Below are 22,342 nucleotides of genomic sequence, written 5' to 3' on the forward strand. Positions count from 1 at the left end.
TAAAAGGAACAAATAAGTAGCCTATCTCTTTAGCTCACTTTAAATCATATATTTTATTTACAGCAGCAGAATATGTTGCTTTAATGGATCCATTATTTACCATAGACATAAGCAAAAAATCCATTAAGAATTCAATAATCTATTTTTAAAAGTCTGAAGTTTATATATTTTTGAAGATGTTCACAGACACATATATGTGCATAGACATAAAGTTTATTTCTATGTAAAAAGCATTACTTAGATTTAGACAATTAATTAGCTTTGAAATGGCTTATAATTGGCCTATACTTATTTACATTTCAAATACTGGGTCCAGAGGTACCAGAAATAACTTGGTAAAGGAAAAGGGAGATGAATTTAAGAGACTTCCTTTAACAAAGCAGAGCTTCCTAGCAGTCAAAGCAAAAAATAGTCAAAGGAAACATATATCAGTTCATCAGCCAGATAACTTTTGTTTCCTGTCATTGAATACAAGGTATTATTATATTAATATTTATTTAGAAAATAGTAACACAGTAGTCCTCAGTTTTCATTACCTCTATAGAAGATACAGAAAGAGATAACATGTTTAGTTTCTATATTATTCCAATATGAGAATAGGAATGGCATTGAAATATAATCCATGGTAACATCATCTTCTAAACAGAGTGCACTGCCTTCACGTGATATAAGGCACTATAAGGATAAAGCTGAAAAGTTTAGATGAATCAGTGGTTATCATTATGTTACTCTGACCAAAAAAAATCATTCACCTCAGCTGTACTTTTTTTAAATAAGTCAAATTCATGTTCATTATAGAAAAATCAGAAAGCAGCCATAACTTAGTCATGCATTCACTGCATATCAATTCCAGATTGGATTTCCTAGCATATTTCTAGAGTGAAGTTGTCTAGAGATTTGATGACAACATTAATTTATTTTTTCAGCAAACACAAATTTGTGTGCCTTTTATGTGCCAGAAAAACAAATGATAATCTTGCCTCAGGACTTCATAGTCAGATATTTATCACAATCATTTCTTTGCTATTTAAGCTTAAGCCATTTTATATTTTACTATTGTCTCTATAAGGCATACTCTGCAATGTACATTTTTCAGTATTTTAAATTTACATTTGAGTAATTTGTAACTTAGTACAATGAAGCACAGTTCAGTTCCCTTCTATAGTCTTGGATCTCACTATGACAATATAGCTTAGGTACATATCTGGGCATGAGCTCAAAGTTCAAAGCAGAGAGATAAGTACCAAAAATTTAAAATGGCTCTGTCTACATTTATAGGTGGAAATTATAACTGCTGGCTCAACAGCAATGCGTACAATTATATATTTTATTTCAATACAATTCCAGTTTAGTGTTTTTTATTGTAAAGATGTGGGGTTCAAGTCAGAATTAGGTACATAGGTAGCCTGTGTGCAGGTGAAGTTTGGACCTCCAACTGGCCCTTGCTTCCCCTGGTTAAGGATCAGGTACCCTTAGTGATTTATGTGTCATCCCTCTCCCTCATTAACTATAAATCCTTTAGTTTATGTTAATTATGAAACATAAACTAAAGTTTATATCCACTGAAAGGGAGTGTTTAACTTTCCTGGTAATTTTTCCAAAGTGTGAAAAGAAAGGTAAACTCCAATATGATATTTTGTGTGGAAAGTAGACCAGTTACTCACCATGACAAATGGTGATATGTAGGATTGGTTTTTAATTACCCTCACCCTTCTGTGTAGAGTCCATCCTTATCATCACCACACTTTAGTTCTGCCACAAAGCATATAAAGAAATGGGTATTAAAATGGACAGATTATCTGAGACATGACCTTTTTCCCTTAAAACACAGCAACCCTATGTATTTTCCAGGCATGGTCATGTCTAGTCATCTTCTATAAAAACATGGCTGGATTTGTGTTTTGTTGTCTATTTGCTGTTTAAATTTAAAAAGAAAAGGACCATGGGTTTCAGACCAAGGACACTACCAAAATAGATATTTAAACAGTGGGAGAGGAAAAAAGAAATAGAGAAACCAATCCTAACAAGAACATTCTTTAATTTTGCAAATGTGATGTGTGCTTCTGCATAGACTAATTATTTCCACTAAGATGCTGTCATAAAATAGAGAAACTCAACAGGCAGCTTTTTAAACCAATGCCTGTACTGAGTGATTCCTTTTTAAACCAATGTCTGGACTGAGTGATTCAGCGTAAAGTAACATGTTCATCTCTGAGCCAAGGATTCCTCAAGGTCTAACAAACAAATCACAGTTAAAAGCTATCACCAGGATTTTGGCTGGTATATTACGGAAGACATGGGACTCCCCAAGTTTCTGCAAAATTTACACTCCATTGTACTCGGAAGCTACCTGCTTAGCTTCCTCCCCTATCACTGCTAGAAGCTAACATGCACTCAGAGCAGACTCCTACACTGGTACACATGAAATGGACATTTTTGAGCAAAAGTTTTGTGGAAGTGCAATGCACGGTAGACTTTTAGGCTAAATTTCTACTCTGAAAATGTTACATTTTCATGACACTCAAAACAAAGTATATTTAAAGCTAACTTTGATTATATATGACACAAACGTGTCTTTTCTTCTAAAAAAGAAAAAGGAGGTATAAATGTTATTGAAATGCAATTATATACAATCTAAAAATTAATCGCCTGTCATAAAAGCCATGGCATGCAACTTTGAGTCAGCTAACCACTACTCCACCCCCACCTCATTGTTATTTAACTGTTGAAGTTTTCTGGCAGGTACAGACTAATCCAAAATAACCCATATCCTCTAAAGAAAACACGGGTATTGTGAAGAATGAGATTTCTTTTTCTTTTAAACTGGTATTTTGAATTTTTCTGTACTATATTACAGTTAACATCTTTTATATTTTCTACAATGTTTCTACTTTTACCATAGTTTGCGAAGAAAGCAAACAATGCCAATATACAGACATACCTATTAGCACATCATAGAAGGCTCTTACATTTTTCCCAGAAGAATATGGGAAGAGGAATGTGATGTGATCCACACCTATTCTCTTTTTCAACAGAGAAATGCCCAATTCCAATTTCAATTCCCAAGGAGCCTGGCCAAGAAACAGCAAAGTCCCTAGTCTGCTAAGACAGTCTATGTCTCATCACACAGTATCTGTTGTAGCTTTCATCTCTCAGTGGACTGCAAGCTTGGGTTGCACTGAATAATGTGAAATATTAAAATTTTAATTACTAATTAATCTCCCCTGCAGGTGCTTATGGCTTTTGCAAGCTGAAACACAGACCACAAGAGAAAAGAAGATGCAGGGAACCTCAAGACTCCACCCTGATCACACTGCACCCAAGCCCTCAGGCCACATGAATTCTTAATAAAAGGCCTTCAGTACAACACACACACACACCTGACATAATTTCTCAGTTTTCTTCATAGATTATTGTTCTGTGAAAGAAAGCCAGAGTGGGAGGGCTGAGATTGCAATTACAGATGTGTCCAAATGACCACACAGCATTTAAGTACTCAGTTTCAAAACAGTCAAAGTTACATTAATTTTTAAAGGCTTTAAGTAAGAAAGTTAAATGTATCATTTATAGGATAAATAGCATTCAGAAAGAATCAGGCCCAAACCTTTAATGTCCTGAAGCTTTAGAGCAAACTCCAGACACAAGCTAATAATCCCAAAATGATTGTGTAGACTGTTGCTTTGAGTCAATATCTTACTTCTTACAGCTGCAGAACAATATCTTATCTCTGCACAAGGGGAATACATTGGCGTACCATGCCTATTCTGGAAATAAGGAAAAAGAAGCTCATACTGTTAATGCTCAACAGGTTCATGCAAATGGAGGGGTGACCACATGGAAACAAAAAGACAGTGCTCTTCTTGTTGGCAAACTTGGAGACTCGGCTACCCAACTATTTTCCACACTATCCTCAAAATTTTTTCCTCAAAGTATCTCCAGTTTTTTTTCATATAAGTTAAAAAGGGAAAACTCACTTGTTTTCTCTGTTCTACTTACAGAATACTTTACTTTTGATACCAAATGTGTGGGTCTTTTTCAATCATCAACCAATTCTCTGACACCAGATGGTTATCATACAATTCAATTCAATCCTGAAACATATACATGAAGTAACTGTAGACCCCACAGATTAAGGGCTCAGTCCCACAAGACTGCCCCCATTTCATATGTCAATCACAAGTAGGGGGCCACAAAGTCACTCATGTTACTGTCTGACTTGACTACAAACTGGGATGCCCATGATTCCTTCCTTGGGTTTGACAATTTGCTAGAATGGCTCATGGCACTCAGGGGAACACTTACTTACATTCACCAGTTGATTGAAAGGATATGATAAAGGATATAGATAGTCAATTAAATAAGCACATAGGACAAGGTCCAAAAGAGTCCTGAGCGTAAACTTCTGTTACTGTGGAGCTGGAGCATGCCAACCTCCTGGCACATGTATGTGTTCACCAACCTGAAAGTTCTCCAAACTTTATACTTCAGGAATTTTTATAGATGCTTCAAAACAGGCATAATCTATAATTAATTCAGTCTCTAGCTCTACTCCCTCCCCTAGAAGATGGGGGTGGGTGAAGATGAAAGCTTTTAGCTTCTCATCTTTGCTTGGTCTGATGACCAGCCCAAACTAGGAGTCCACCAAGAGCTGCCTCATTAGAACAAAAGATGCTTCTATCACATAGGAAATTCCAAGGGATTTAGACCTCTGTTTCAGAAATGGAATAAATGACACAATAACATAAGGACAAAAGATGCTCCTCGTACTCCTGTCACTTAGGAAATTATATGAATTTTACAAACACTGTGTCAAGAAAGGAGCAGAGACAAATTTCTTATTATTCCACTGTATCACACTAATCTTAATGAAGACAGCGAAATCTCATTTGATTAATTCAAAAGCAACTTGATTCAAAAATTACTAAATTCCTAGTTACCATAAAATAGTCATATAATTGAAAATTATTCCAAGTCACCTAGGCACCAGCTACAACCAGACCATATTCACGATGGGGAAGAAAAGGCAACCTTGTAATAGAAATTAGAAGATCAACACTCTACCACTTGCTCTGTCAAGAGAAGAAAAATCAAAGAATCATCAGTCTGTGACTGGTCCCTTTTCTTCGTCTCAGTCTAACCCCTTTAAAGCTTCTCCAAAGACTCTAAATTGTGCTTATAATAACAAATGATACTCAAAGAGTATTTCGATATATACTAGCTCGAGGAGGTTTACATATACACTAGCTCAGAAGGCCATATTGTCATACATTTTCTGTTTTCCTTTGAGATGTGTTTTTGATATACTCAATACTTTGTTATGTGTCCAACACATATTTTCAAGAAAGATGTGGTAAAATAAAAAGACATTTTGTAATATACCACTGTGATACTAAAGGGAACCAAACTGTCCCTTGGTTGCTGTTATCATTGTAGAGAATCATTACATCATGTTTCAAGGAAAATAAAAAGATTCATTCAGACTGCCTCTCTCTGAGCCTCCTTGAACAATGTTATTTCCCTCTCTGGGCAAAAATTTTCCTTGCCTACATGACCTGGATGGCTCACTCATTCCTCTGTTACCCTAAATCATACTGGATCTGCAATTCACTCCAGGACCACATTTGAACTTCTTGCATCTTTTCTTCTAAATCTATTTCCTAATACACACATTTTTAAATGTTTAGAAAGTTTAGTAGTTAAATTGCATAAATCCGTGCAGTCTCATGGATGTATATTTAAACATCTTATGAATGCAAAAGTATTATTCTTGAATCCACTGCAGCCAGAAACGATGTTGCCATCCCCAGGAAATTTCTCCTCTTTTACTACCAGAGCCCGTGAACACTGAGAGGGCTAGTAAGGTACTAAGTACATCCGATTTTTTCATCTGTCATTCCCCTTTACACTCTATATCCCTATTAGACCAACTTTTGTGTCAAACAGATATTCATTTACCACATTCCTTGCCTTTTTCATTCCTGATATTCTGGCACTTTGAATCCCATGTCCTTCACATAGTGCATGCAGCCAAGTGAATTCAAATGCTCCTTGCACTATGCAGCCCTCCCTGACACTGAAAGGTATAAGGTACAATGTTGATATTCCTATCTTTTATCTGTCAGCCATTTCAACACAAGGTGAGTCACATGATAACTTAAGTAGTCCTTTTTCTTGTGACCCTCTGGATTTTTCATGTGCTTATTGCTTCTGTAAGATTAAGAATTATTCTAGGGAAAGAAGCTGTTAATAGTACCCTGTCTATCTCCAATGATGTATCCATAGTAGAATTTCAATAAATGCTGGGTGAACGAATGAATGGATAAATATGTAGAATTTAGCCACACTTCCCAAATCAAAATGCAAATAAATAAGTGAGCAGAACTACCTTCAGGAAATCTAGGAATGACAAATACTCTTGAATAAAAGGAGAAAAATGCTTTAGTAAGACCTATTTTTGAAGAACTGAGGCATTTTTTAGAATTGTTATATGAATGGAGCTCCCTGGGACCTCATATTGTACAAACATTCCACATATATATCATTTTCCCCTTGATCCACAAGTCAAAGCATATACATCATTTTACAAAGGTGATGAGAGGTAGATTTGGGAAAGCTTGCAACACATGCTTGCCTAATGAGAAATCACAGACCTACTACCCTACTTCAATAGGTGACTCAATAGGTTTTGAAATTTGCTTTGGATAAAAAAGATTGAATCATCACAGTTGAGCATTAACAGTTTACAATTCTAGGACTTTTCCAGTACCTTCTAATTACAACACAATGCAGTGAACTACAGACATCATCTTCTTTTGGCACATATTTTTAATATATTAAGTGTGTGATTATTGTTCTCACAGCATATAATTACGTTAACCAATAAATACTAACAGATTTATTAATACTAAATAAATACTATTTCAGTTCCACCAGAGTGAACATAATTCAGAAGGATGAGCTGTATCTTCTGATTAATTCTTGCTTTCCTAACCTAGAATAATGATAAAAAATTAGAATAGGTCATCCTTTAATTTCTGAATGAAACAGGCATATCGAAAGTAAATTTTAACTGCAATTATGAACTTATTCTACTTAAAGGTCATCATAATTAACTTTCTGTTCTTCTGAATGTTTGTACAGAGAAGTTATACTCAGGGGAAAGTATCACTTATGATTGATTTTATGGTTTTTGTCAATGATAAAGACATTACAAAAGCAAAATCAGACATCTTCTATCTGGTTTTATAACTTATAACTTATAACAGGCCTAACTTCAAAGTCCGATTGTGCTCACACAGTAGTCATACGGCCAAAGGCAAACCACTAATATTCTTGGTAAGTCTTAGTTTCCTCATCTATGAAATAACCACACCATATACATTTCAGAGTTATCTATATCACCCTCAAGTGAAAATATTTGTAAAAGTAATTCACAATCAGTACTGTCCAAATACCAGGGATTATGAATGTGTGTACTCAGAATGATTGCTCAAACAAAATGTAGCTGCTGAATAAACCTATTACAATGCGGTGGTTTATGAGAGGCATGTGTAGACACAGCCTCAAAGAATGAAGGCCATATTAAATAAAAACCTCAAACATTATCTCCTCAGTATGTTAGGTTATAAGGCTTTACGAGAGAATAAAAAATAATAAAATAAAAACTCTTTAAAAAAAAGAAGGGGAATGCATTTGGGTATACTAGAGCTAAGTTCAGCGGCAAAGTTAGTGGCCATGCTGTCCTCAGACACTGGGCTTGAGGCACATGTTTGGATGGAATTGGAAAATTGATGAACAACCTAGAATGTTTAGAAATTATGGAGCATGACTTGCTAGAGAATATTTCTCTAACTTGGGCCCATTTTCTTGCATCTTTCTAAAGTTGTTCTTGTTTCCTATGTTCCTTTCTCAGAGTAAATTTTATATTCCCCAATTGAGAATTTTCAAATAATCCCATTAGCTACAAAAGAGAGGTTAAAATCTTAATCTGGAATTCAAATTTTTCTTCACACTGTCAGTAGGGAACCTTCCAGACCTATATTGTCTACTTGAAGCCTTCAGAGGTTGTTTTCCCCTCTTATCTCCCTCCATCTGAAGATGCAGATCTCCCAGTAAGAATTCTCAGAGTCTGTCACCTTCTAAAGATATATCATAGTCTTCTTTGTGCTTCTGCAACATCAGTCATATTTTAACTTTTATGGCATGGGCTGTTGAAAGATGAGAAGTGAGTCCTACTTCTTTCCATCTCAGCCATCCACTTTTCTGCTCCTATCAGTTCTCCCAAAAGACCACAGTACCTGTTACGTACCAGCAACTCAGAACATATTTACAGGAGTGAAGTTCAGTTTTCCTGCTGACAGAACTGATGGAGCCAACAGCCAAGACAGTTAAGGAAGTGCCAGGCTCTGGTATATTGTGCCTTGTTCCCCTACATAGCTGACAATTCCATTATATGTTTAGAAAAGGTAATGGGAATGTATCTAAAGAGGAAAGCATGGCAACCTTATGTGCAGTTAAGTGTTGGGATGACTGACAGTAGAAAAGCAGAACTGGCTTGAATGGAACCATTGTTCATATAGCAGCTGCCATTAAAGAAGTGGAGCAGGACACAGAGCACTGTACATACTGTCACTTAGGCAAATGTCACACAAGAGTCAAACAACACACTAACAAAAATGCATGTCCAATATTGGCATCTAGAGTTCCAATGTCTGTCTTATGAGGATGTGGATACCGTGAAAATATTTGCCACAGACCTCTCAAAACTTCAGATAGGCAGGGAATGATGACTAGTAGTGGAATATCAGCTTTTGAAATGCAGATTATAAGTGAAGATGAGAAAAAAGTCAAGCTCCAAAGTAGGCAAGAAGTACAAGGGAAAACTGGTGACAAGGTGCCACTCATACTTAAAAAACATACATTAATTGCTACCACCTAATTCTAGTGAATTTGAGGAGGACCTGATCTACTGAAACTGGTGGTAACAGTACAAGCTATTCACAATCTTTGAAAATCAAGTGGTCATAATACTCATGTAACAATCCCATTCTTAGGCGTCTGGGGCCAGGAAATAACTCTAAAGAAAATATGTACAAATATGTCCCTGCAGCATTACTTATAACAATGACCAAAAACAAACAAAAAAAATGAATTCACTTAAATATCCTACATAAGGGTCAGGCTTGGTGGCTCAGCCAATAATCCTAGCACTTTGGGAGGCTGAGGCGAGTGAATTGTCTGAGCCCATGGGTTTGAAACCAGCCTGGGCAACTTGGTGAGACCTCGTCTCTACAATAAATAAATAAAAAAGATTAGCCAGGCATAGTAGCGTGCACCTGTAATTCCAGCTACTTGGAAGGCAGAGGTGGAAGGATCGCTGGAGCCCAGTAAGTTGACACTGTGGTGGACGCAAGTGTGCCATTGCACTCCAGCCTAGGCAACGGAGTGAGACTCCAACTCAATATATATATATATCTCCAACATAAGGAATTTCTTTATAAAAGACATAGCCCCTCATCTTAAACTTTCAAAGCCACGCTAAGTCCTATCTATAAAGACTATAATAATAGGTAACAAAATATCCATATAGGCAAAGCTAGAAAAAGGGCAGGGCAATGAAATAAAAAGAGATTTACTTTTTAATAATAGTTTTGTTTTGTTTTGTTACAATGATTTTGGGTTTTTTTTTTTAATTTTAATTTTTTTTTTAGTTGGAGTCTCACTCTGTCGCCCAGACTGGAGTGCAGTGGCCGCTCCTGGCCACTGCAGCCTGGACCTGGTGGGCTCCGGCGATCCTTCCACCTCAGCCTTCCAAGTAGCCGAATTACAGGCATGTGCTACCATGCCTGGCTGATTTTTTGATTTATTGTAGAGATGAAGTCTCACTGCCCAGGCAGGCCTCGAACCTGCGGGCTCAGGCAATCCACTCACCTCAGCCTCCCAAAGGCGCGGGATTACAGGCTGAGCCACCGAGTCCAGCTGATTTTGGGTTATTTTTAAAGAAAGTACTCAAAAAGTCAACGTAAGAAATTTCTGCCAGTCATGCAAAATGGCGCATTCCTGTAATCCTAGCACTTTGGGAGGTCAAGGCGGGAGGATTGCTTGAGCCCAGTCATTCAAGACCAGTCTAGGAAGCATAGTGAGACTTCGCCTCTCTGCCCATCCACCCCTCCACCAAAAAAAGTTAAAAAATTTCTGCCGGTTAAGTAACACATGTTGATATTTTAAAGAGGACAACTTAGACCATTGGCTCTGAGATCAAAAAATAATGAAAAGGTTATCAGATGCCTCTTGTTGCTTCAGCAAAACTACAGTATCTGTATCTGGCTGTGTGGAGAAACATCTGTGGGCAGCGCTCACCTGTGGAGGCCGAGGCTTGTAGGGGGAGCTGCACTCAAGGTCGGCCAAGATACTGGTCAGGGAGTCAATCTCGGCATCCAGGCTGGACCGTCTTTCCTCAAGGGTCTTGCCTCCAGGATTTCCCTGCTAGAAGCAACACACACATGTTAAAAAAGTAAATTTCCATTGACAGCAGGATAAGTTCAAATTTTGCAAGGTATAATGTGGCATCGTCCAAGGTTTTCTGCAACTCCCTCTCTCTCTCTTCATTATTTTTAGCTTTTATAAAATGTCAGTACTGTAGCCTGAGGTATAATTATCTCTTTTTGATAGACAAGGAAACTGAAAAATATAAGATAATTTTTCTTCAGGTCACACACTTATTTAGAAGCTTTCTTTTAAAGAATAAGCATACAAGTAAAAGAAAATAAGTCTCCATCCCTGCACTTAAGGGATAGAACCAACTGAAGAGATCTGACAAGCTCTTTATGTTCAGAAACATTGCCTAGAATGATGATATTTTCCTGGAGTAGCAAGGGGCAAGGAAGGAAGACTGACAGTTCAAAAGAGGCATCAGCACTGGAAGACCTGGGAGCATGAAAGTGCTTGGGAGTCTGGAGATCAGTGAGTCTTAGGTATGCACATGTGAGAGAGATAGCAAGACCCAAATAGTGCCCCTAAAACATGAACTAGGAAGAGACCTCTCAGGGTTCCGGTCAAGGTACTGCAGAGGAAGCATGTGGTAGTGAGCACTGAGGACGAAGTCAGGATTTGTGAATTCTATCTGTCAATGTCCCAGGTGGCCTGCACTCAGTATCAATAAGAGGAAGGTATAGAGCAATAACATTGGCACAGAGCATTTCCACAAACTGTGAGCAGGTTTGGGGAAATAAGCAAACTCTTTGCCTGGAGTTAACAATATGGAGACATAAAGTGAGGAGCCCCTAGGATCTAGAGGAAGGATGAATTAAAAATGATCTTTTAAAGTGACAATATAGTAATGATTATGTGTGTGATGTGAGAGTCTCTTAAGACTATACCAAGAGACCAAAGTGTATCTTCAGCAAGACTCAATCCGAATAAAACAGTGAAAAGTTACTATACACTAATCACCTCTATTGGACTTAGTCTAAGGAGGTTGCATTTCAAGAAAATGTCTAGTGTCTGCAAGAGCTGAGAAAAAACATTAGCCAGGAAGCTAATACCTTCAGTAAAAACAACAATAATAATGTACCATGACAAGCTAGCATTAAATCTTATAACCATTGAAGAACATCTGTTCTTTTACTGACTATGCTGAATCAGGCATAATGCATAATGGCATTGCCAGTTAGGACCACTAGATTGTCTTGTCCTAGTAACTTGCTTCCCAAGCCACCTTCCCTGAGTCCTGGGACATATTTAAGTCTCTGTGTAAAAGCAGTGTCATGGAACCTGCTGTATTGATCAGCTTATTGTGAATTTAGCCAGAATAAGTTAACCCCCTTGGACCTGATTTATCTCAGACACACAGTGGGGTGATTTCTAAAAGATCTAAAAATTGACCTTCCATATAACCCTGAAATCTTCCTGCTAGGAATATACCTGGAGGAACTCAAATCATTCTACAAAAAAAATACCTGCACACTCATGTTGATTGCAGCACTATTGACAATAGCAAAAACTTGAAAACAACCATGCTGCCCATCAAAAGTGAACTGGATTAAAAAAAATGTGGTACATATACATGATGGAATATTCTGCATCCATAAGGGACAAAATCATGAATCAGCAACTTGGATGGATTTAGAGTCTATCATATTCAGTGCTCTATCACAGAAACAAAGAATTGAATACCACATGTTCTCACTCATAAGTGGACCTTGAACATTTATCATAGCACTACCAGAAAGAGGTTGGCAGTAGTGGGACACTGCCAGAGGAGGGAATAGAGCACATAATATCATCAAGGGTATCTGATTCTAAACCAGGCAAAGTGAGGACTAATGGGAGGTCCAAACTTCACTGTGTAGGTAGACCACTTATGTACTTAATTCTGACTTGTACCCCACATCTTTGAAATAAAATATATATTAAAGAAGAAAATGTGGTACATACAATAAAATACTATTTAGCCTTAAACAAAACAAAACAAAAACTCCTTAAGGCTAGCTGGTGTTGGTCCTAGGAATAGATGTTTTCAAGGTGCTAATCCCTCTATCAGATATCTCACCTTTATCTCAAAGAGCATAAATAACTACAAAATATTGTGGAATGGTTGTGAAAAAGATTCCTTAAATATTTAACATCCATGTGAACATTCTGGATAATATGCCCTGGTACAACAAGGAAAGATAGGGACTACTGTTAAGGAAAGCAACTGAGAACTCAGGAAATTTCACTGTCTTGTGTTCAGATATTAAATATTACAATAAACATGAATTTTATAAGTAGTTCCATATGCTCATAGACAGCACAATATATTGGCAAGGGTGGTGGATCAAAGTCTGGTTAAATTCTTTCCTGGTCCATAGTTTTCTCATCTATAAAATGAGGAGAACATCACCTGCCCTACCTAAGCCAGAGGGATGTTACAAGATTCAGATAAGAAAATGGATGGGAAAATACTTTGTAAATTGTAAAGTACTGTAATTATGATGATGTTCATAAATAGCATTAATTATCTAGCAACCAGTAACTATAAATTAATATGAATAATATAGCTATTGTCAATTATTCTTCTTCTTAAGGAAAGCATCATTCATTAAGTGTTCCCTTGGGGTATTGGTAAAGAGACAGGATTTAATCAGGTCCTCAGCATCTGTACTTTACTGTAGCAGAAAGCACATCAACTGCCTATGCCTTAAGTAACTGCAATATCTAACCACTGAGACTCAGAAGTCACAGAATTACCCTGAGCTATACAATAAAACAAGTAATTATAATGTACAGCCAGCCTGTGCTTGTAAGACTTCAACTGGTTTCCAGCCTCTTTATTCTCCCTTCCCTCTAAGCTTGAACTGCTGCCCATTTTCAGTTTCTCATATTAGGTTGATACAATTTATTAACAAGTTTCAGCCTAATGCTGTGGGATTTTGCAAAAAAACAAAACAAAACAAAAACCAGATAAAAGGGCAGCAGGAGAGGGGTGTGTGTGCAAAATATGATTAATACCTTTGCTCCTACATTTCAATCCTCAAACATTAGAATGGGCCTATTTCTTACTCTAAGTCTCTATTTTATGTTTCAGATCAAATTACTGAAGTCCTACCCAGTCCTACCACAAATCTTTTTTTTGGAGTTCTCATTTACCTTTAGATTTGGGGGCTATATTGCTATTTTCTACACCTTATACTAGATATCATTCCTATAACCAGCTAACAGAATCCTACAGACTTACCAATATGTCTTCTCCTTACCTCACTACACCAGTAGCTTTGCCAGTTACTTGATGGCTAAATGACTTCCCCAAGAAGATTCAAGAGAAAGATTCTCCTAACTCTTCATCTAATGTATTTCTTCGATACGGTAAGGACTTTTATAAAGTGGTCATTGTAATGATAACAAGTCCCACACTCTTCAACTGTAACTCAAAAGATTCTGAATATTCCATTGTTTTAGTCTGGATTCTGCCAAAGAAAACAATGCTCATGACAAAAATTTGCACATTCACCATTTTTTGGGGGGGCATCAATCCTAAGAAACAGTAGAGACTCTGAAGAGTTAAGCAGGAAGGAAGGAAAGCCCATTCAAAGGTGTTATAGAGCTTGCCAGCAACTTGGGGAAATAGGGCTCCATCCTTCTGGGAGCCCCCTGGAGAGTCCTATAGAATGTGTCACAGATTGTTCCACCTGAGGGATGGGAGAGTAGATATTTATCTTCAGGCTCCAGTTCACACGTGGTTGAGTTGCCTATGGGGTGTTTTAACTCCTTCATACTTGTCCCAAGAAGTGAAATGGTGGCAGAGGAGGCCCAGGACAGAAAGTGAGGGAAAGCTACTGTACCTGAGACTGGCTGCTACCAAGGTAACACCTGTGGTGAAGTGGTCACCTTAGAAATGGCCAGTACTTGAAAGTAGGATGAGGGGAGGGGAATTAGGACACAAAAGATACCTAGTGACAGTGTCCTTTTACCAATAACTACAAAATCCCCATGAACAAGCCACTCATAAGATGTTATTTTCTATCAGATATTTATTTTTATTCATTCTACAAATGTAAAAGCTCAACAAATCACGGTTGGGGCTCATTATGACTTAAAAAATCATTATGCTTCACCAGAAGAATTAAAGGATGATAGCTCTCCCACTGTAAGTATATGGGAACAGCCTATAAAACAAGAACCCAGAACCAAAATGTTCCAAAATGTAGGTAAAATAAAGTCAGGCCATTTTCAAGAGACTGACTTTAGATGAATCATATTTTAGGCCAACTATCACTAACCCACTAACTACAGGTGATAAGCAAAGAGTACCACTAATGATTTACAAAAGAACATTTCATTTGTATTTATTTTTCATCCTTTACATCCAAACATTTTATTAAAAATTTTAAACTCACAGAAAAAGTTGAAGAAGTAGTAAAATGACCACTATCCACACACCCTTCACCCCGATTCACCCATAGCCAACATTTCACCACACTGCCTCCCTAGCTACATAAATTATATTTGTTATTGGAATTAAACCATTTTTGTGATGTTTCAGAAGCTTCCTCTACCATATGCACCTCAGCTTTCATCTCTCAGGAACTCCAGCTTTTATCAATACCATTATCACACCTGACAAATTTAACATGAGTATAGTGTTATCAAATATATACACATGCTCAAATTTCACCCGTGGTCCCAATAAGGCCCTTTAACCTATTGTCATTAATTTCTATCCAAAATTCCATTTAAAGATCACACATTGAAGTGACATGTCTTTTTATTCTCTTTCAATTTAGAACAGTCTCCCAGCCTATCTTTATTTTTTTATGACGCTGACTTTTGAAATAATTCTGGCCAAGTGTCTTATAAAAAGTTTAACCATCTGATTTTGTTTGATGATTGGATTCAGATTAAACAAGTTTGGCAGGAATATTACATGCATGATGTTGTGTCCTTCCCACTGCATCATATCAAGAAGCTCATGATGTCATTTTGGCCCATATTTGGTGATGCCAACTTTGATGACTTGATTAAGGTAGTGTTTACCATATTTTACAATTGTAAAAGTGCCCCTCTTCATTTTAAATCAGTAAAGCATCTGTGAGGTGATACTTTGACACTCTGGTAGTATTATGCTCATCAAGAACCTACTACCCATAGTTTTAGTATCCAATGATGTTCCTTGCCTGAACTGATCATAACCTTAGTGGTTGTGAAGTGGTGACAGCATTCATTATTAATGAATGAAAAGAAATGGATCTTACCTAGAATAATAACAATTTATTTGCTACGTATTCATTTCAGTTTTGAAGTAGAGAAGCAGAACCAACTGAAAAGTCCAGTACTATGAAAACCATCAGGAAACTAATAACCAAATAAAATCTGTTTTAAAGGGACGTCTTAGTCAGGCTGATCTTTAAGAAAAATAAAAGACTAAGAAGAATGGTCTAGTTAATTAAGAACCAGTATCTAGTTTGAGAAGTTTACATGCTAGAATTAGAGCCAATACCAAGTGCCATACTCAAAATATACATCACCTGACTTAATTTTTAACAACCTTCAGAATCTTTGAGATGCCAACAATCATCTTGACACATCATACAAGGGGTATTTGAAAAGCCAAGATTTGCATGTGATTGTTCAATAACAGACCTGAGAAAGCAACCAAAAAAATCTTTAGAGAAAACTATCTTACAAGAACAAAAACAGTGATTTTTAAATTGTGCTTTACAAAGCTCAAGAAATTCCTGCCGGGCTTGGTGGCTCAGCCTGTAATCCCGCGCCTTTGGGAGGCTGAGGTGAGTGGCTTGCCTGAACCCGCGGGTTTGAGACTCGCCTGGGCAGGTGAGACCTCATCTCTACAATAAATCAAAAAACTAGCCGGGTGTTGTAGCACGCGCCTGTAGTTCCAGCTACTTGGAAGGCTGAGGCGGAAGGATCGCCGGAGCCCAGCAGGTTGAGGCTGTAGTGGCCAGGAGCGGCCACTGTACTCCAGTGTGGGCAACAGTGAGACTCCAACTCAAAAAAAAAAAAACAAAAGAAATTCCTTAGGACTGACCCCATATGAAACACAAGAGTTTCCAGACACCACCCAAGTTTGGTCTTCCTTTTGTGATTCATTAGAAAAAGGAAAACTTTCCCTGATAACTTAGGAAAACAAAAAAATCTCAACTTGAGGAGACCTAGGAAGCTAGTAACTCAAAACAGTATATTATCTTTACATACAATTTTCATTTTATTTTCAATGGTATCATTTAAGTTTCAAAATACAACATTTTTTTTTCTATTGTGATCATTAAAGTTCATCACTCCCTTATTTCTAATATCAGTGAATGATGGTGATATCAAAGAAATTTTAAAAATATATTCTTTACAAACAACACAGCTAAGTATTTATCAATTAATCAACCAATCATTTATCTATCATCTATCTTTGATGAAAAAAATCCGTATTTCTTTTATTTATTTGTACTCACTTTCATTAAATTATTCCCTAATACAAAAAGAACACTGGTAAAAGATCTAGACAAGATCAAACTGTAGGGATTTGATACATTGATCTGCCATTTGCTGGCTTTGTGATTTTATTTAGACAATTTACCTGAGATCTCTGGATTTCTCACGCAAGTGCTGTAAGGATTAAATGAGTTGATGCACATAAAATGTTGTTAACAAAGAAAGTATTCGATCACTGTGAGCTATTATTATTACTTTGACCACAGTTTCAAAATAAATGTTTTAGTTGACAGTGAATTGAGTATGCCACTTCTTTTTTTTTTTGAGTTGGAGTCTCACTCTGTCACCCAGACTGGAGTGCAGTGGCCACTCCTGGCCACTGTGGCCTCCAACTGCTGGGCTCCAGCGATCCTTCCACCTCAGTCTTCCAAGTAGCTGGAATTACAGGCGAGCACTACCACACCTGGCTAATTTTTGATTTATTGTAGAGATGAGGTCTCGACAAGTTGCCCAGGCAGGTCTCGAACCCACGGGCTCAGGCAATCCACTCACCTCAGCCTCCCAAAGGCATGGGATTACAGGCTGAGCCACAGAGCCCAGCTGAGTATGCAACTTTTTTATGTATTTTGATTAAAAATAAAAATAAGCTACTGAGGGTTTCAGTAGATGGGGCTTCTATGCATCTTAATATGTATAAGGTGTCAGGAATTAACTATGAAGAACACAATCTTAGATCAGTGTTTCTCAAACGTTAGCCTATATAGAGCTCCCTGGAGAGTTTGTTAAGACATAGATTATTAGGTCTACCTGTCACAATTTCTGATTCTGTAGGTCTGGGGTGAGGTCCAAAATCTTACATTTTTAACAAGTCCTTAGGTGATACTGAGGGTCCGGTCTGAAACTCACATTTAGGGAACAACTGTGCCAAGTGTATTTCTAACACAATGAAAATTTTAAAATGTGGGTAAGGTGGAGGTGTTGGTACATATACAGAGTTCATTTACAATTTTGTATCTTAAGAAAACCTGTCATGTCATATACTTAATAATTCCATGAAAATACCAATAGACACTCTAAATAACTGGTAAGAAAACTTTGTGCAAAAATGAAAATGGATACAGTAGCATTGCTACTTAATATAATCCCCCATGCTATATAATAATAAGATCAGTCTTGTCACACTGATCCTGGTAATGTTGAGTTGAGACAGGCAGTATTCAGTAATAAGAATTACAGCAAATATGACCTATTTAATCTAATAGAAATGTCACTTTATGGAATGAGACCCCAAATATTTAAAGTTAAAGGACAAAAAATGCTTTAATTTATGTTAGGATGTATATTTTCCTCCCCATTCATTTAGATAAAGTGATTACCTTTCCAAAAACTCTACTTATCAATCTTACCAAATGGACCCTCTCCATAAGACATTACTAATAACCCCACTGATTTGATAACTGACTCTTCTTTGCCTCATTCTCTATGATACCAATGTTCATAGGGTATTTCTCATTGGTGATTTGTACAGATGTTTTTTCTCCTATGCAGTTCTATGAAACAGTTTGTGCTAAGTAGTGTGTAGACTAAAGAAAGCAAGATACCCAACCTCAAACAGTTTATTATCACTTTCAATTTTGTTTAGAGATGTCAAGTACACTGTGTTCATTAAGACTCTTTGTAAATTCATGTGGAAAAGACAGACATAAAAACAGAAACAATTCCCTCCCCTAAGATGCTTATTCACTAATGGCTGACAGAAATATAACTCAACTGTTCTAATTTGCAAAACCAGACCCAACCTCAAGCCTGATTAATATCTAAGAATGACATCAGCTCTACAGGTTAAGAGTAATGGGAAAAGATACTTCAAAAGTCATCTTTGGGGCAAACACAGGGGCATTTATAATAGAGAAAACATTTTCACAATTTGAAGTAGAATAAGAGTTTGACAACTAGGAGCATGACATTGAATATATAAGAAATATGGTAACAACAGAAGACAGTTTTTCATAGTTCTAGCACACTTGAAGAAAAGAATGTCAAGATAAAGCTAACACTAGGGTTGACAAATGTTTCAATTTTTTCCTTTAAAATCTCTACTATCTCATCTTTTTCATCTCTAACACACTTACCCAGTGTGGATAATGTTTGGCCAACCCACATCTCCTTAAAGGAAATGGTCCTGTCCCCTACCCTAGCTGTCCAAGAGTCATGTATTGAACCATTTGATTCCATTCAGAAGACCAAGACCCACAGAACCAAAGCTAGACCCATAAATCAGGCCCATAAATAGGCCAGTAAACCCAACTTTTGGCCTGTGACAAGAAGATGAGACAGGCAAATAAAACTCTTCTTCTGATAAATTTGAACTAAGAAACATGTAACAGAACTGTCATAAGGATGAGCTATAGCCATGATCAACTAAAACCATGATGTGCATGACTAACTACTAACGATCAGAACATACCAAGAGATCATAGGATCATCACTGGAGAGAAGAGAACAATGGGCATGCAAATGATAGGGAAGCAGAGGAACAGACAGGGAGGAGAGGACAAAGAGGATGGGAAAGAGAAGAAAAAAAAAAGAAATGAGATGAAAAGAAAAATGGTTAGCATTCAACCACAGATCTATCCCAATTCCGAGCCTCCTAGTGCAGATCTCATTTGCATGGTTCCTTAAGATAACTCCATTATTGGGAAGTACTCCAAAGGGGCCTCTGTTTCACAGACTCGGCCTTACAGAACGAGCCAGCACAAGACCAAGTCTATCTGTGATGCCATCAAGCAGTCACTTTCCCTTTCTGGAACTCAACTTTTTTCTCCATAACATGAGAGCATGAGCCTTCCAGGTCCTCTTTTATTTATTTATTTTTGACCTCTAGTATTGTATAAATCTATACTGATACTACATAACTTGTCTGCCACTATCTTTGCTGTCCACCAGCAATCAGACCAAACCTGTTTAGGCCAATCCGGTTGTCAGTAAGCGAAGGGGGTTAACATGGCCTGTACTTGAGTATACATGTACCTTAACTGTTCACTGCTCTTTCTATTCAGATTCAAAAGCAAAGACAAACAACTAACAAACCCTTCACTTTCCACAATGTTTATGTACTCATTAAAGTATTTCTACTGAATTCAAATCCTTATAAAATAAAAACAATATCAATAATAAGTTCTCAATGAAAATAAAGGTCAATTTGCAGGACAATAGTTAGAAAATAATATGAGAAAATACATGTATTATCTATCCTTCAATAAAATAAGAATAATAGGAATGGCCACAATAAGACTAATTATTTGACAGTAAAATAGATATTTGACACCTTGTTTTTAAGCAGGAGATGAGAACCTCTGATAAAAATGAAATCATACATTGAACCACAGTATATGAAACATTTGCAAATGGAGCTGCTTTAATTCAAGTACAAGTAGACTATACCTAGGGTTGAATCCACTGCACCATCCCTAGCTCCCCTGTTAATGTCCCCTGAAGCACTTCTATGAAAAAAGTGTGAAAACCACTGCTGCAGATTATCTAGGCAAGCCATAGAGGAGGAAACTAGAGAGCCACCCTGCCAGTTAGTCCACATGCATAGTTTAGGAAACACTATACCAAGCTGCCTTTTCTGTATTATCTGTATGTGTGCATAAAAGGGAAATACACCTAATTGAAATATCTATAAGGATATCCATAAAATCATCTAGTTTTGCTGACATTTTCCCCAGAATCATTTGCAGAACACAATTAACAGGAAATGATATAAATTATAGACAGAAATTTGTAAAGGCAGACTAAAATCATTTAGTTTTTCATTAAGAAAACACTCATATTTGGAGGAGGCAGGATATACAATCATTGTTTGAACTTACAAATTAAATAGCTTACTAACATATTTGGTCCCCGCCGTAGCATGCAGTAGAATATAGTACATGCTAGGTGGTTTAACTATTGATTTTGTTTTAAAACCTCATGTGAGATAATTTTCTTATTTTTAATTTTGATAACACAGGTGCAATGAGTTGAGGTATAATAAATTTCAAAAGCTACTTTCTTATATTCTTATATTTCTTATGCTTAGACATTTGATGTTAACTTTATACACTGGCTCATCATTCTAAAGCCTTTTTATTCCTTGAAACTTTTTATGACCCTTTAAAATGTTACCAAAATTGGAAACCAAGAAAAAGTGTTCAATTCACATACCCCCTATTCCATGTCATTGGACACAGTTATAAAGCAAAGGGGCAAGCCATGGAAATGGACAGAGGGTGATACATTCCTTTAAACATCTGTGGCCCTGGTTCTATGTGCTGAGCACCATTGATCAAGACCTGTAGATAAAGGATGTTTGGGAAAGTGTAAGAAAATCCACTAGAGTGGATTAGCATACACAAGGAAACTCAGAGCTATAAACTATTAGAACTAGACAGAGAATTCATATAGCTATTCCAGTATTCTCATTTAAAGATAATAGAGTCTTCCTAAAGAGGTGAGCTAGCTTGTCTGTGATAACAGTTCAGTGAAAGGACTGAGACCTTAACACCTCCTACTGTGAAACATCTTTCCCAAAGAGATACTTCATACAATTCAACTAATTTCTTTAGAACCTATAAAATAAACAGGAAAGTTATTCTTACTCCATCTTCCAGATGAGTAAATGTTGCAGAAAAAAGGAGCACATGAATTGTTCAAGGACTCCCAGTTTCACTGGTGGGACACGATCAACAAAATTAAGGAGGAGAAGAATCCATTCTTAGGTACTTCAGGATGCAATAGTGATTTGAAGGTGCAAAACAAAATAATCCAGGAAGAGAAGTGTCAGAGTGGGGGGAGATACTTAGGCTTATAAACTTTGGAGGCAGGAAGAACCTCAGCTAGCATCTGCCAAAAAGGAAATAAAGGACTAAAAAGCTTAAGTGATTTACCAATGCTCAAACCGCCAAGTGATAATGGTGGGGTAAGGAGACCTGAATCAGAGCTTGCTGGTCTCAGACCTCCAATTCAAAATGTATTGTCAAGTAAAAGGAGATAGTATGGTAATTTTTTCCTAAGAAACTTACAAGTGCACAAATGTCAGAACATGACTGAGTATTTAGAAATGTTGACCCAGAAAAATCAACAAAATTGTGAAAGCAAACAGAAAAGTCAAACAAGATACTTCTTACCTGTCCAGTACAACCTCAGAATTCTCTGTAGTGAAAAAGGAGGTAGATAGGTAGGCATGAGGAGCAGAGACGCAGGAGACTGGGTATTTTGTTTGGCTCAGCCATAACTCAGTATGAGGACCCAGGGCCAATCACTGTCCTTTTCTAAGCCTCGGTTCTCAACAGCAAAATCAGGGGTTTGCACTTGCTTTCTAAATTTTCCTTCAGTTTAAAAGTTTTGTTATTTTAACATATGTAATGCAACTTAT

General features: G+C 37.0%; 1 protein-coding gene across 1 annotated transcript in view; it reads right to left on the minus strand.

Annotated features, from left to right (window-relative positions):
* Positions 1-22,342, minus strand: part of LPP (LIM domain containing preferred translocation partner in lipoma) — a gene marked incomplete at its 3' end in the record, with an annotated part of 307,175 nt that overhangs the window by 181,336 nt on the left and 103,497 nt on the right. The window contains exon 3 of the mRNA XM_021712561.1: positions 10,360-10,482. Coding sequence (XP_021568236.1) covers positions 10,360-10,482 — 123 coding nt within the window. The remainder of the gene's footprint in view (positions 1-10,359; positions 10,483-22,342) is intronic.

The sequence above is a fragment of the Carlito syrichta genome, unplaced genomic scaffold, assembly GCF_000164805.1.
Source record: "Carlito syrichta isolate Samal-C Ts95f unplaced genomic scaffold, Tarsius_syrichta-2.0.1 Scaffold303360, whole genome shotgun sequence".
Lineage (NCBI taxonomy): Eukaryota > Metazoa > Chordata > Mammalia > Primates > Tarsiidae > Carlito > Carlito syrichta.